Consider the following 14,382-nt stretch of genomic DNA (forward strand, 5'->3'; position numbering starts at 1 on the left):
TGTGTGTGCTGTTGAGTTGTATTTATCTTTGAATAAAAGGTCCTACAAATAACATTCTGCTGAAGTTTCAGTGACCATTGTTCCTCTGGTGGTTGACGAGGTTGGCCTTCTGTGCAAAGGTTTTGCCGCAGGTGGTGCAAGGATATGGTTTGATGTCCCTGTGGATCCTCTGATGGATGGTGAGATCTGAGCGGTGCTTGAAGCATTTGCCGCACTCTGGGCAAGGGTAAGGCCTGAGTCCCGAGTGGATCCGCAGATGCCTAACCAAGTCTGACTTGAAGCGGAAACACTTGCCACATTCCGTGCAGGCGAAAGGCTTCTCACCCGTGTGGATCTTGCGGTGCTCGGCCAGGTGGGACTTGTGGCGAAAGTACTTCCCGCACTCCGGACATGGGAACGGCTTCTCCTGAGAGTGGAAGCGTTGGTGCGCCACCAGGATGGACTTGCGTGAGAAGCACTTGCCACACTCGTGGCAGGGGAAGGGCCTCTCGCCTGTGTGAGTCCTCAGGTGTTTTGTCAGGATGGACTTCTGGCTGAAACACTTGCCGCAGTAGTCGCATGAGAAGGGCCGCTCGCCGTTGTGGACTCTGTGGTGCTGGTTGAGGACCGACTTCTGTGCAAAACACTTCCCGCACTCCGTACAAATGAACGGCCGCTCCCCCGTGTGGGTGCGCCGGTGGCGGACAAGATCGGACTTGTGGGAGAAGCTCCTCCAGCACTCTGAGCAGGGAAAGGGTCGCTCGATGGTGTGCATCTTCTGGTGCTCTTCCAGGTCTGGCTTCTGAGCAAAACGCTTACCGCACTCTGGACATGAGAAAGGGCGCTCGAGTACCGTGATCTGCTGTGTATGAATCACACTTTTATCAGAGTCCAAACATGGAGGTGCTTTGTCCCCTAGCTTATTAACAGCAGGGGTCTTTGGATTAGAAGCGTCAAGTGACCTATCTGCACCTTGAAGTCCTGCACAGATATTTGGGGTAACAGTACAATGTTTATTAGAAGGATTCTCAATATCGGGAGGACCAGGAAAACTGTCCATGTTATGAGGTCCTGAAGGAATATTTGGGGTAACCGAGGCTTGTATTGAAGAATTAGGAGCCTGATCTTCCATTTTACAGTCTGAAGATAAGAAAAGATGTTCCTCTGGGGTGTGCCCAAAATGGAGTTCATCTGCTAGAAAGACAACAATCAGGTGTCAGGTTTTTTTGCATCAATTCTGCACAATGTCAGCAGTGATGTCTTTCACCAAAACCTTTTAGTACAGAAATATAGAAGCTGCCATTGATGAACTCTGAAATTGTCTGCTGCCATGTCCATCTTCTAGACCAGGGGTGTCAAACTCAAATACAAAGTGGGCCGAAATTGTACACTGGGGCCTACTTGCGGGCCAACGGTAATGTCTATTGGCCAACTCCATCCCTTATAAAGTTCCCAGGTGTCTAATGCCCCCCCCCCCCCAACCCCAATACAGTTCGCTGGTGTCTAGTGGTCCACCCTCCCCTATACAGTTCCCTGGTGTCTAGAGGCCCCCACTCTCCCCTATACAGTTCCCTAGTGTTTAGTGCTTTCCCCCTCCTCCCTCATATGGCTTCCCTGGTGATCTAGGGCTTTACCTCCTATATAGCTTCCCTGGTGGTCTAGAGTGGGCCAAACATAATGCAAAGTGAGGAAACCACTTGGGGGCCAAATTGAATGGCTCTGAGGGCCAGATTTGGCCCGCGGGTCAGAGTTTTACATGTATGTTCTAGACAGAATGCTTTTGCTAAGTTACTCGTGAAATAAGTGTGCAAATAACTAATTCTGATTCCCTCTGTATTTCCCAGTTAGTGCATTGGTGTGGGTTGGTGACTCAAAGTACAGTATTACCATCAGAGGATCAGCATGACAAAGGGACAAATCAACTCACCTCCACAGAGGCTGATCGCTACCTCATTATGCACAGACACGGGGGAGCAGAAAGGACATACTGCACATGCACATGCAGTATGTCTGGTTAACAAAACAGTAGAGCTGTCTTACTTGCGGAGAAGACGCGGGAAAAATTACAGGAGAACGGTGTCTGACTGAGGGGAATGGAAGGAGCGGTAAGCATTAGCTCATACTCCCATACCCACTGAATATTCATTTCTGAAAAAAGCTGTTGACATCTGGTATCCTTTTATGTAACTGAATGGGAGCATTTTTTAAAAAGCTCTCAGAAAGCTCTGATGGCTAGAAAGTGCTCAGAAAAGCACTTATAGTGTGTCTGAGCCCTAAGGAAGGGATCTCTATCAGGATGGCAGCCGGCCTTCCTATTCACTTGCATGATATTTTGGCAGTTAGACTGAGCAACGGATGTCCTTGTATCACATTGCGTTCCGTTCTCGTTAGCGGTTGGCTTTTGATGCATTTTTTTTTTTATTCCCGGCGCTTGGATGGGCTTTGCGGTTTTGTGAAAAGTGCTTTTTTTTAAAGCGCATTCGACCCTTGATGAGTTTGTGACCTATCTACATCAACAATGTGATGCTATCAAATTTACTGTCCATTGTGACAGTGCCAAGATTAATTTTGTGGATACTATGGTTTCCCTTTGCAATGGGAAATTATGTACAGATTCATATGTCAAACCGACAGACCGTAATGCTGTCTTAACTTATGATAGCTTCCATCCTATTACTACTAGGAAAGCAATTCCTAAAAGTCAATTTCTACGCATTGGTAGGATAGTGGGAGATGAGGCTGTAAGAGAAACTAGATTTACTGACATGGCCAACAAATTTCTTGCTAGACAATACCCTGTTCAGTTGATTGAAGATGTACGCAGAGAGGCATGTGAACAGTCTCCACACTCGCGGGGGAGAAGAGTCAGTGACAATCGTGTGCCATTTGTGTCACAATATAATGTATGGTCAGACCATATAGGTAAAAGTATTAAAAAAAACATTGGCATATACTGTCTGACTCTTTTCCATCTGTGGGTGTATTTCAGAGGCCACCCCTTCTTTCGTACAAACGAGCGCCCACTCTGCGTGACAGATTGGTACACGCAGAGATGAGGGCCCTAGTAAGACCTCCAGATCGTTCAGGCAGGAGAGGCATGTTTCCATGCCTCAACTGCATGCATTGTCACTCTGTCATTAGAAGTCCAACTTTTGTTCACCCTTATACAGGTAAAACATACCCAATACGTGGCTGCTATAATTGTAATTCTTCATTTGTAGTGTATTTATTAAAATGTCCATGTGGACTGATTTACATTGGTCAGACTACCACTAAATTTAAGGTCAGGTTGTCTGCGCACAAGTCTGTGATCCGCAATTGGTCAATTGACCAATCTGTGGCAGCATATTTTGTCCAATGTGGACACCAGGTCAGTCAGCTGCGTTGTCAAATCATTGAAGGTATCCCACCTATGAAAAGAGGTGGGAGCAGATTAAAAAAGCTTCTTTACAGGGAAGCATTCTGGATCAAAACTCTTGACTGTTTGGAACCCAGGGGTCTAAACAGAGAGTACGATTTGATGCTGCTGCTATGAGCTGTTGCTCCATATGTTTCTGTATTATTATGTGTAACAGATGGTTTTGTAAATTATGTGACTTGGTCTCTTGTTCTTTTGTGGATTGCAGACTAGTGATGGATAACTACTCCTTTTTAGTAGCCACTTTATGTATTGTCTATACTTTGTAACTTTTTTCCCCTCTGACTTTGGCTCGCGGGTACAGCGCGTCAGTGTGTTTACATTTGGGCTTCAGGGGGAGGGCTCCGTCTCCCTGCGCTTGTCGTTGCCATGGTAACACCTCGGCGGGCAGGGTCTGGGCGGGGGAGGTGGACGTTGGAGCGTGTGATGAGCGCTGTTACATCTGCGCTCCACACTGGCTCGCGCGTCCTGCCCCTTCCTGTGTTGTGGTCACGTCCGATGGCCACATGGAGCTGCCCAGTGGACCAAAGCGCTCGCCTCTTTCCCCTTAGGGGGCAGGCTCAGATGACAACGACTTGCGTGGTGGACGGTTGGCTCCCTCATGGGTCTGATTGTATACACAGGTGGGAGTCCCTCTACCTCATTGGCTCCTCCACATATGTAACTGTTCCCCATCAGGTCCGTTTAGTGTCCTGGTACACCTGATTGGCTGTCACATTGTTTGCAGCCCAGGATTGGTCATTTTGAATGGGGGTGGGGGTATATATTGTGTATTCTGTTGAGTTCAATTTAGGCTGTCACCAACTTGAGAAAAGGACTGCGCCCTAAAATGTCAGTTTTTGTGACTGCTATGAATCTTAAATAAAAGAGCATGATACAATTTGGATGGTGCCGGCTTCACGTTTCTACATTTGATGATTCGCTTGGTGACCGGATAAGCCGTGGCACATCGCACTGTTTCTATTAGACGGAGTGCTGCCTCTCATCTGCATTACTTTAATTTACTCCCTGATGCAAGTCAGGAAGTGAACTCTTTGACCCGGAAAATAATAATTACAATGTATTTATTCATAAAAACGCAAATGCAATCGCTGCACAAAGTGATTTTTTGAGCGTTTTGTGTTTTTCCTATACCTTCCATTGAGGCAGAATCGCCTCAAAAATGGTACATGCAGCGCTTTCCTGAGTGGATCGGAAACGAACCGCTCAGATGTGAACTCATAGAGAATCATTCATTGTACAAATGCTTTCAGGGCGATTTTGAAAATCGCTAGCTCTTAAAAAAAAAATCAAAAAGCGCCTCTAGTGTGAACGAGCCTTGTGTGCTTTCGAAAATAAAGAAGACCGTGACAATCACCCATGAGGATTTGGACTAGTCCTAATTATGTCAGATCAGTCCAATTTTTTACTGCCTATTGTACGTGATAGCGATATACGGAAAAATTATATTTTATACATATGCATACACAATCATTTTACATTTCTGATTTCTTTCATGATAGTGGTCCTTTGACGTATGTTAATGTATCTCATCTTTTTATTCATCTCTTTACTTTATTGATCTCTGCACTCCATGTTGCTCACCTCTGCTGGCGTCTGCAGGTGTCTCTTCCGTCTTGCATGGTGGATAGGCCAGGGAACACGCCCCCTCCTCCTCTTCTTCCTCTATATCTTCCACTTTAATGTTCAGAAGAAGCTCATTCTAAAATGACAAATCAATGAACGCCCGAGTCAGCCAATCTTGAAACGCTGATGGACTCCCTCACAGCTGAGTGGCTCAACTCCACCTACCTGATAATTGAGGGGAGAGGAGGGATCTTCCTGTGGACAATCCCGGAAATAAAGAGGAACTGTACATCTCTCTGGAGAGTTTGTGTTAATGGATCCATCTGTAGGAAACACAGACACAGACTGATTACATTGGACCTGATTTACGAAGGCATCCGCAAAGGCCTCTAAGCCCTCTAAGCATCTCCAGTGATGCAGCACTGGTGCTAAAAGATTGCAGCCTTTGTCTGGGTCATATCGGAATATGGTGGGGGTTGTTGAAAGGTTAGTAAATTTACAGTTGTGTGACTGCAGTTTTGCCACACACACAGTAAAAATTCTTTCAAAAATAAACTCACACTGTGCTGGATTAATTAGTTACTTATTGGAAAAATAAAAAACCTCTTGCTGTGAATGCTGCCACTAATTCACACATCTCTCAGCAACCCTCAGTATGATCTGATATGACCCAGGCCGCCTTCCAGCTGCAGCAACTGCCATCACACAGCCACTTCATCACCCATTTCTCAGCAACCCTCACTAAGATCTGATATAACCCAGGGTGCCATCCAGATGCAGCAACTGTAATCACATAGCCACTTATTCTCACAATTCTTAGCAACCCTCACTAAGATCTGATATAACCCAGGGTGCCCTCTAGCTGAAGCAACTGCAATCACACAGCCACTTATTCACATCAACCCTCACTAAGGGCCCTTTTCCACTAGCAGTCGCTAGCGTTCACGCTGAACGCTAGCGACTGCTGAATCGCAAAAGGTAAAAAATTACCGGCGATTTCCCGACGTTTGTGGCATTTTGCTATGCTATGCACTGCATAGCAAAATCGCGGCAAATATCGCTCCGCGCCGCGATCGCGTTTCAGGCAAAAACGAATCGCGGTAGTGGAAATACCCTACCGCGATTCCTATGTTATTTAGCAAACCCTACCGATTGTAAAATCGCTAGCGGTTTGCGATTTTGCGCTAGTGGAAAAGGGCCCTAAGATCTGATATAACCTAGGGTGCCCTGTAGCTGCAGTAACTGCAATCACATAGCCACTTATGCACACATTTCACATCAACCCTCACTATGATGTGATATAGCCCAGGATGCCCTCCAGTCGCAGCAATGTTACTTATTGTAAGGAATTAGACCATGCTTCCATGTATTAAAGTGGACCTGAACTCTTGCACAGGGCAGAAGGAAAACATAGAGAAATGCACCCTGTATGTAGACAGTTTAGCCTGTCTAATTCCCCCTCATTTGTGTCGAATCACAAGTTGTAATTTGATCTCTTCCTGTGTCACATGACTGCCATGGCAGAGATAGCAGATAAGCTCATTTGAAAGCACAGGCTGTAAAAAAACATGTTTCCTTCCATGAATCAGGAAGTAGAAACAGTGCACATTTATTTTAGGATTTGTATCAGTTGTAAAAAAGAAACATTTTTTGTTTGAAGGTCATTATGCTGTTGTGTATCTTTTAGAGCAGAGAGGAGTTCTGGGTTCAGGTCCGCTGTAATCAGCTGATGGGAGGTATCTGGTTGGACCTCTAGCACCTCCTCTGGTTACCTTGAGAAGTGACAGTACGGTGGCTGTCTGCCTTCACATCCCTGTAGAGATCCTTTCCATCGTCTAGATACCCCCAGCCCTATAGAAAGACACAGAGAGAGACATCCTGACACCGTATAGGAACCTGACACACACAATGCTGCGGTCACCATCCAGACACGACCCCTGCTGTTACTGGATAATGTCCCATAATTCCCAGCACCGCTCACCTCCCCTGTCAGGAGCTCTATGATCTGGCTGGTCAGTTGCAGGATCTTCTCTTTATTCTTCTCTGGTGTCAGGCAGTGTGACTGCGACAGCTTGGCAGAGGACTCGTTCTTGCACTGTCCTCCTGACAGACGTTTCACACTAGTGATGCAATCGCCTGACTTTTTCATGATTATATAATCCTAAGGGTGAGAAAGAGAGGGTGTGGATTAAAGAACAAGTGACACCCATGCTAACCTAGAAATAAAAAACACATATATAAGTAGATAAATACTACTTCTACCTCAAACAGATGTACCACCTATAACAGATGTATGGTGCTATCCACGTAATGAATTCTGTGAATTTTACAAAGAAAAAGCAGAAAATCCTATTCTAGGCAGTGGCCATCTTGCCAAGCTCATGCTGACATCATATCCTCCCTGACTCTTGTTTTCCCGTCTCCCTTCTCTTGCTCATTGTGTATTCATTAGCTGCCCTCCTCCCAGAGTCTTCAGACACTCCCACTGAGGTGTATACTAGGAACTGCTCTGTCTTATCCTCCAATCACTGAATCACCTCAGCCTTGCTTGTAAACACAAGTAATCAGATGGTGGTTCTGATAAGCAGCCAGGCAGGGAGATAAATGGAAGAGGAGGAATATATTATAGATAAAAAGGACTCCCAGCATTCAACTCTTTGGCACTGTTTGGCACTAGGGTCAGTGCTCCTAAAGTATGTGATAACTCCAAACCATAACAGCAGAAAAAGTTTTGCAAGTTTTGAATGCAGGATTAGCATCTTTATCACTTAATACACTCAGACCAGTTGCTGTTGAAATTAGATTTTTATGGTGACAATACCGCTTTAAAGAGGAACTGTAACATCCTATAGTTAAATTATTCAGGACACCCACCTTTATTATACATATCCTGGTTTCAGCATCAGAAACACTTTCTTTTTCTATATATTAGGCCTGAATAATAAATCGAATTTCAACCGAAATCGCAATCACCAAGATCACAATTTCGGAATCGTCAAAGCAGCAATTATCGCGATCACGTCATTTCCACATGGGGGAAGTGTGAAGAAGTGGCTTCAAACTTCCCCAAAGTTCCGGGCGGTGCGGCCCGCAGCGTTGGACATACCTTCCGCACGAGTCCAACGCTGTCCGTTCTCTATCGCGGTCTGCCGATTCTTGTGCTTGGCAAAACTCTGGGTTGCTGTATGTCACATGACATACAGGAAGTATTCCGTGCATTAGAGCCTGCAGGAAGTGAAGTGAATAGACAGGCATCGCTGGACTCGTGCTGGAAGCTATGTCCAGAACTGATGCAGCTTGAGGGACAGAGGAGGCACAGAGAGACACAGAGCGGGCACAGAGAGAGACACAGAAAGAAACGGAGCGGGTACAGAACAAAAAAAGGGGGCAAGAGAGAGACCCAGAGGAGGCATAAAGAGGCAAGGGGGGACAGAGGGGGAACAAAGCTTGATTTGAAGGACATCGTGAATTGAATCGAAATCGCAATTTCAGACAGAAATCGCTGAATTACATTTTTTCCTAAAATTGTTCAGGCCTACTATATATTTCTGTATACTAGTACATAGGCCTGCCCTCCCCCTAAGGCTTAGCCTAGGGCTGTTAATTATGCGGAATTCTCCCCACCAGCTCTTTCTGGGAGACCAGAGATCTTTTCTAATGGCTTAAACACTATCACTAAACAAACGTTCCTCAGGGATCACCTGCCAGTACTAAAGATGTTGCCGCCTGTGATAAATTTCAGAATTTAAATTACGGATACTTACCTATGAAGAAGGACGCCCTTGGATCCTCCAGAAGCTTTTCACATCCTCCTGGAGACCAAAGGCGATGTAAATGGACCCCGAAACATATATGACAAGAGCTTGTTACATATGTCATTGTGGCCACGTTCCCCGCTGTGTGTGAGTGCAGCTATTCTGCGTGCGGGCGAGTATGGACATGCCTGCACAGTAAGCGTTAAAGCCGCTCGTCCATGGGCAACTCCTTGCTACTGCGCATTCACAGTCTAGGCTCTGAATACCTAAAGGATTTGTTGCAACTGCGTCACTCCTCCTACAGCCCCAGATCAAAAGGATCCAATAATTTGACCATCCCCAGAGTCTAACTAAAAACCTTTGGAGACAGAGCTTTCTGTCATGCTGCCCCTACCATGTGGAATGCCTTGCCAAACGTAAGCAACACAACTCCAATCCTGGACACATTTAAATCAAAGCTGAAAAGCTATCTGTTTAGTCCAGCATTTATGATCACATAACATTTCACCCTGTACACGCCACTATGTACTGATCTGAGACAAGCTTATGCTCTTTGGGTCTTACAGGAGAAAAGCACTTTACAAATGTTTCATTATTGTTGTTGTAGTCTATGTTGCCAGCCAAATTTCTCATTAGTATTTAACATTTATTGAACAGTCTCAAAGTAAGTGGTGCAATTATAGCGACCGTGGGGGGGCGCCTATGATCTCTCTGACAGCCATACACCCTATTCTGCATACCTCTGGCTCCTGAGGCATGTCACGTGATCAGGAGAAGGAGGAATGGAAGCACAGAGCGTGTGACTGCCAGAAAGAACAGAAGAGACACAATGGGATTGATCCACTATAACAAATAGCGTGCCTAATCAGAGTTAACATGCTTTATCAGAGTAACACATGCCTTATCAGAGTAACACGTGCCTTATCAGAGTTAATGTGCCTTATCTGAGTTAGTGTGCCTTATCAGAGTTAGTGTGCCTTATCAGAGCAGCGTAGCAAGTAGGTATGATCACAGATATGCAAAGAGTTGATGCAAATGTTATGCAAATGTAAGCAGCTTGTAAATGGACCAATCAATTTAAACCTGGGTTTAAAATGATTGGTCCGTTTTCAAACTGCTTACATTTGCATAAAAATTTGCATTATTTCGGAAAAATCTACATCGCATTGATCATCCCTAATTGGCAATGACGAAAGCTCGACTCGTCCTGCCCTGAGCCCCTGCGGGTGCAATCACTTTAAAGGACATTATCACCGCACTTTGATTGGCCCAATAGGCTGCCGGTCAAGTTTCCTGGCGAAGGAATGAAGCATTGTGGAGGACCGGCGAGGGCACAGGACGGGGCTGGCAGAAGCCCCAGGTAAGTGAAACAATTTGGCTTTTTTTAATATTCAGTTCTGTGAATAGAAAAGCCACAAAAACATCCCAAAGGGTAAAGGTGCCCATACACTCGTCAGATTGGCAGCAGATAGATAAGAAATGCATCTGATGATCTATCTGATGCGTTTTTAGAACATTTTTTACCAGGATAGAATTCAAATAGATTTCAGTTTGAAATCTATTGAAATTCGATCTGATGGCATTTTTTTGCCATCAGATTTCCATTAAGGCCAATGCAAACTGATAAGCAATCTCATCAGATCGACCTAAATTTTCCACCCTGCCAGTTCGATGGAAATCCAAATCGATTGAAATCGGCCATCGATCGGTCGATTGGCCAACCGATTTGCAATCGATCGATCGGTCGGCCAGAAAATCGGCTGAGTGTATGGGCCCCTTAGGTCAAGCCTGTGGTCTACAGTATTAGCAGAGATAAGTGACATTGTGAGACCCTCCCAGAATCCTCCTCACCTCTCCGGACAGCAGGAAGATAATCTCCAGGGTGAGGTTTAATATCCTCTCAGTCACGTGACTTCGGGTGTTGTCCATCTTCAAGACTTGGATTGTGGCATCCCCAGAGGATGGGGGTGTTGGGACCTGGAGGCTCCTGTAAGTACAAAGAGAAATACTAAAAATCTTGAAACAATATTTAGGTCCTGCTCATGTTTATTATTATCAGGAGATATAAAAAGCCAGGTGCCCTGTGATAAAAAAATCCTTTCAGCAGACAGTGATTTGTTCTGTAGGACATTTGTCACCATACCTCCTGTGATGCATGTCAGCTATTGCTCATGGACCGATGTGATGCCTGGCTGGGGGTGGGAATTTTCCAGAGGCCAGTGTCACAGACATGTGATGTTGACACCACTACACAGGACAGACCAGCCTCTAACACTCTCTGACATCTTATGAATCGTTCTTTTTCTGTGCTGGAGAGTCACTGTGGATGATCTTGGTACAAGAACCATGTCGGTTTTCATCACTTTTAGTTAGCTGTTTGTTGTCATTGTTGATCGTGTTGGGTTAGGGTCTGGGTCTATTCGTATATATCAGGGGTAGAGAGTGGGAAGGCTTGTGAAAGGTGCAGTGTTGGTATTCAGTTGGAGATTGGGGTTGGTATTGGGTGAGGATGAGGTTTAAATTAAGGTTTGGGTGAAGATGGGGTGGCAGTTGGACCCTGGGTGAGGTTGGTGTTAGATGTTTGCTTCAGAATTAAGTTGTTAATAGATTTTGGATGAGATGAAAGTAAGGCTAGTTTAGAGCATGGTGGAGGAAGAGGTTTAGGTGAAGTTTTAAGTTTAGATAAGATAGAGACTAAGTATTGGATGAAGATGGATTAGTAATTGGACACTGGGTGAGGATGACATTGTTGCCAGGCAAGGATGAGGATGGTGATGGTTAAGGAAAAGATTAGCTTTGTGTTAGGCACTGGGCAAGGAAGAGATTGGTGTTTGCTCTGGGAAGGCAATTATGCATTTGGTATTAGGCACTGGGTGAGGATGAGTTTGGTGTTAACTGCTGGGTGAGGAGAATTTAGTGTTGGGCACTAGGCAATGGTGAAGTTAGTCTTAGGCACTGGGTAAAAATGAGGTCAGTGTTAGGCACTGGGTAAGGATGGGGTTAGTGTCAGGCACTGGATAAGAATGGGGTTAGTGTTAGGCACTGGGTAAGCATGAGGTCAGTGTTAGGCACTGGGTAAGGATGAGGTTAGTGTTAGGCACTGGGTAAGGATGAGGTTAGTGTTAGGCACTGGGTAAGAATGAGGTCAGTGTTAGGCACTGGGTAAGAATGGGGTTAGTGTTAGGCACTGGGTAAGGATGAGGTCAGTGTTAGGCACTGGGTAAGGATGAGGTCAGTGTTAGTTACTGGGTAAGTATGAGGTCAGTGTTAGTTACTGGGTAAGGATGAGGTCAGTGTTAGGCACTAAGTAAGGATGAGGTTAGTGTTAAGCACTGGATAAGAATGGGGTTAGTGTTAGGCACTGGGTAAGGATGAGGTTAGTGTTAGGCACTGGGTAAGGGTGAGGTTAGTGTTAGGCACTGGGTAAGAATGAGGTCAGTGTTAGGCACTGGGTAAGGATGAGGTTAGTGTCAGGCACTGGATAAGAATGGGGTTAGTGTTAGGCACTGGGTAAGGATGAGGTCAGTGTTAGGCACTGGGTAAGGATGAGGTCAGTGTTAGTTACTGGGTAAGGATGAGGTCAGTGTTAGTTACTGGGTAAGTATGAGGTCAGTGTTAGTTACTGGGTAAGGATGAGGTCAGTGTTAGTTACTGGGTAAGGATGAGGTCAGTGTTAGTTACTGGGTAAGGATGAGGTCAGTGTTAGTTGCTGGGTAAGGATGAGGTCAATTTTAAGCACTGGGTAAGGATGAGGCCAGTGTTAGTTACTGGGTAAGGATGAGGCCAGTGTTAGTTACTGGTTAAGGATGAGGTCAGTGTTAGTTGCTGGGTAAGAATGAGGTCAGTTTTAAGCACTGGGTAATGATGAAGTTAGTGTTAGGCACTGGGTCAGGATGAGGTCAGTATTAGGCACTGGGTGAGGATGATGTATTAGCTGCTGCTGGTTCAGGAAGAGGATGGGAATAGGCACTGGGTAAGGATGAATTTGGTGCCAAGAGCCAGTAGTACTGGACTATGCATGTTACAGCTGGGGGGGGGCACGATCCTGTCCTTGTGTGTCACTTCATGCTGTACCAGCGATGAGAATGGACACACTATCTAGGTGGCTGGTTTTGCCTGTTGTCCTCAGTTTGGCACCAATGAACGATAGAATGAAAATTCTATGGCAATAAATGACAGGTTGTCATTTTTTACAGGTATCAAGATATTTGTTTATAGGGTATTTAAAAAAGCAGACCTCTGGTTTGGTGGGTACAGAATGTTGCCCACCATAGTGGTGATGGAATGGGATGGATCAGCATTGCAGAAGGAATGGGGTGACATGACAGCTGGATCATGGGACATGGGGCCCACAGTATATGGCGAGGCAGGCATATACACTGAGTGTATGTAGGGAACAGATCTCATGCCTCTCAGCTACATACCTCACCCTCCGTGCTTCAGGCTTTGTTTGATGACACACTGACATTAGCAGGGAGTGTGGGAGGGGACAGCGAGGCATTCTGGGTACTGTAGTTTGAGCAGAATGGGAAGAGGGAGCAGTTTTGTGCAGAGGCAAATTACAGTGTCTTCATTCATTTCATGCACATCACTAAAGAACTTACAGCCTGTGTGCTTATTTCACTATTTCATTTATGCCTTAGCACTCTAGAGGAAGTTGTTTATTAGTAATTCCTGTGTTATGTAGAGAAAAACAAAAATTTGCTTTCCTAAAACAGAAAGAATTTGCGATAATTCAGGTTGGAGTGAGCTCGAGATGTCTCCCAGAGCACCACTGCTGAATATATGCAAATTAACCATTGTACCCTTAGAAGCTAAACACACCTCCAGAATTGCTGGAATGCAATGATGTGTCAGCTTGTTAAATTGTACAGAGCCATAATAATCCAACATGCATACAGACTGTTTCAGATTGTTTGATCCTCATCAGTGCATGGCATGGATTAATCTGGCTCTATGGAGTAGGGCTTGTAAACCGAGAGGTACAGACTAACCAGCAAGCTCATGGTGACCCAGAACTCATTGGAGTGTGTAAGGGACTACAATGGTCCTAAAAGCCCCCTTACTAAGATGTTAAGAAAAACAAAAATGTTATGTAGCACTGACCTATTAATTATGCAACCAGAATACTAGTCACACATACCTAGTCTGTCACACAAAAATGGTAAAAATAATTGTGCCTATACATTGTACAATAAAAACGTTGGATTTTCCCGTTTATGCGACCAAATCAAATGAAAGATGGAAAATAATCTTTTTTTTTCGATCAAGAAAAATGAACGATTATCCCATTCTTTCAATAAAAATCCGATCGGACATGTTGGAAAAATCGTTATATTCGGTCTAATGGAATAATCGAATGAAATTAATGGGAAAAAAAATGAAAAAAAATTGTACCATGTATGGGCACCATAGTAATAATGAAAAACCCTGCTAATAATTATAAACCCTTTGTTTATTTGGTTGCACTTATATTTCTGTTTATTTGGTGAACTAAGCATACACCACATCTGCTCAGGATGGTTTTACACTTGTTTACTGTGTTGCCAGGGCCGAATTTACCATAAGGCACTGTAGGCACATGCCTAAAAGCGCCTGATGATGGAAAGGTGGTTCACTCCCCTCCCTGAGCCCCTCCCTCCCTCCTTCCCTATGCAGAGTCCT

At 44.9% G+C, this 14,382-nt stretch overlaps 2 protein-coding genes across 7 annotated transcripts in view; one reads left to right on the plus strand and one right to left on the minus strand.

Annotated features, from left to right (window-relative positions):
- Nucleotides 1–14,382, minus strand: part of LOC137534954 (zinc finger protein 436-like) — a 24,379-nt gene continuing 9,997 nt past the window's right edge. For 4 of the 6 annotated variants that reach the window (XM_068256694.1, XM_068256693.1, XM_068256690.1 and 1 more), the window contains exons 2-7: nucleotides 10,570–10,705; nucleotides 6,945–7,124; nucleotides 6,736–6,814; nucleotides 5,189–5,286; nucleotides 4,982–5,099; nucleotides 1–1,173 (exon numbers count right to left, since the gene is read on the minus strand). In XM_068256694.1, coding sequence (XP_068112795.1) covers nucleotides 68–1,173; nucleotides 4,982–5,099; nucleotides 5,189–5,286; nucleotides 6,736–6,814; nucleotides 6,945–7,124; nucleotides 10,570–10,647 — 1,659 coding nt within the window. In that variant the 5' untranslated portion in view covers nucleotides 10,648–10,705 and the 3' untranslated portion in view covers nucleotides 1–67. Of the gene's footprint in view, nucleotides 1,174–4,981; nucleotides 5,100–5,188; nucleotides 5,287–6,735; nucleotides 6,815–6,944; nucleotides 7,125–10,569; nucleotides 10,852–13,142; nucleotides 13,180–14,382 lie in introns of those variants that run through there. The other 2 variants (XM_068256691.1, XM_068256695.1) reach the window with 2 other exon arrangements.
- LOC137534958 (oocyte zinc finger protein XlCOF8.4-like) overlaps nucleotides 11,046–14,382 on the plus strand; it is a 22,723-nt gene continuing 19,386 nt past the window's right edge. Inside the window, exon 1 of the mRNA XM_068256699.1 lies at nucleotides 11,046–11,066. The gene's annotated coding sequence lies outside the window, so the exon portion shown is untranslated. The remainder of the gene's footprint in view (nucleotides 11,067–14,382) is intronic.

This window comes from Hyperolius riggenbachi, chromosome 10 (genome assembly GCF_040937935.1).
Source record: "Hyperolius riggenbachi isolate aHypRig1 chromosome 10, aHypRig1.pri, whole genome shotgun sequence".
Lineage (NCBI taxonomy): Eukaryota > Metazoa > Chordata > Amphibia > Anura > Hyperoliidae > Hyperolius > Hyperolius riggenbachi.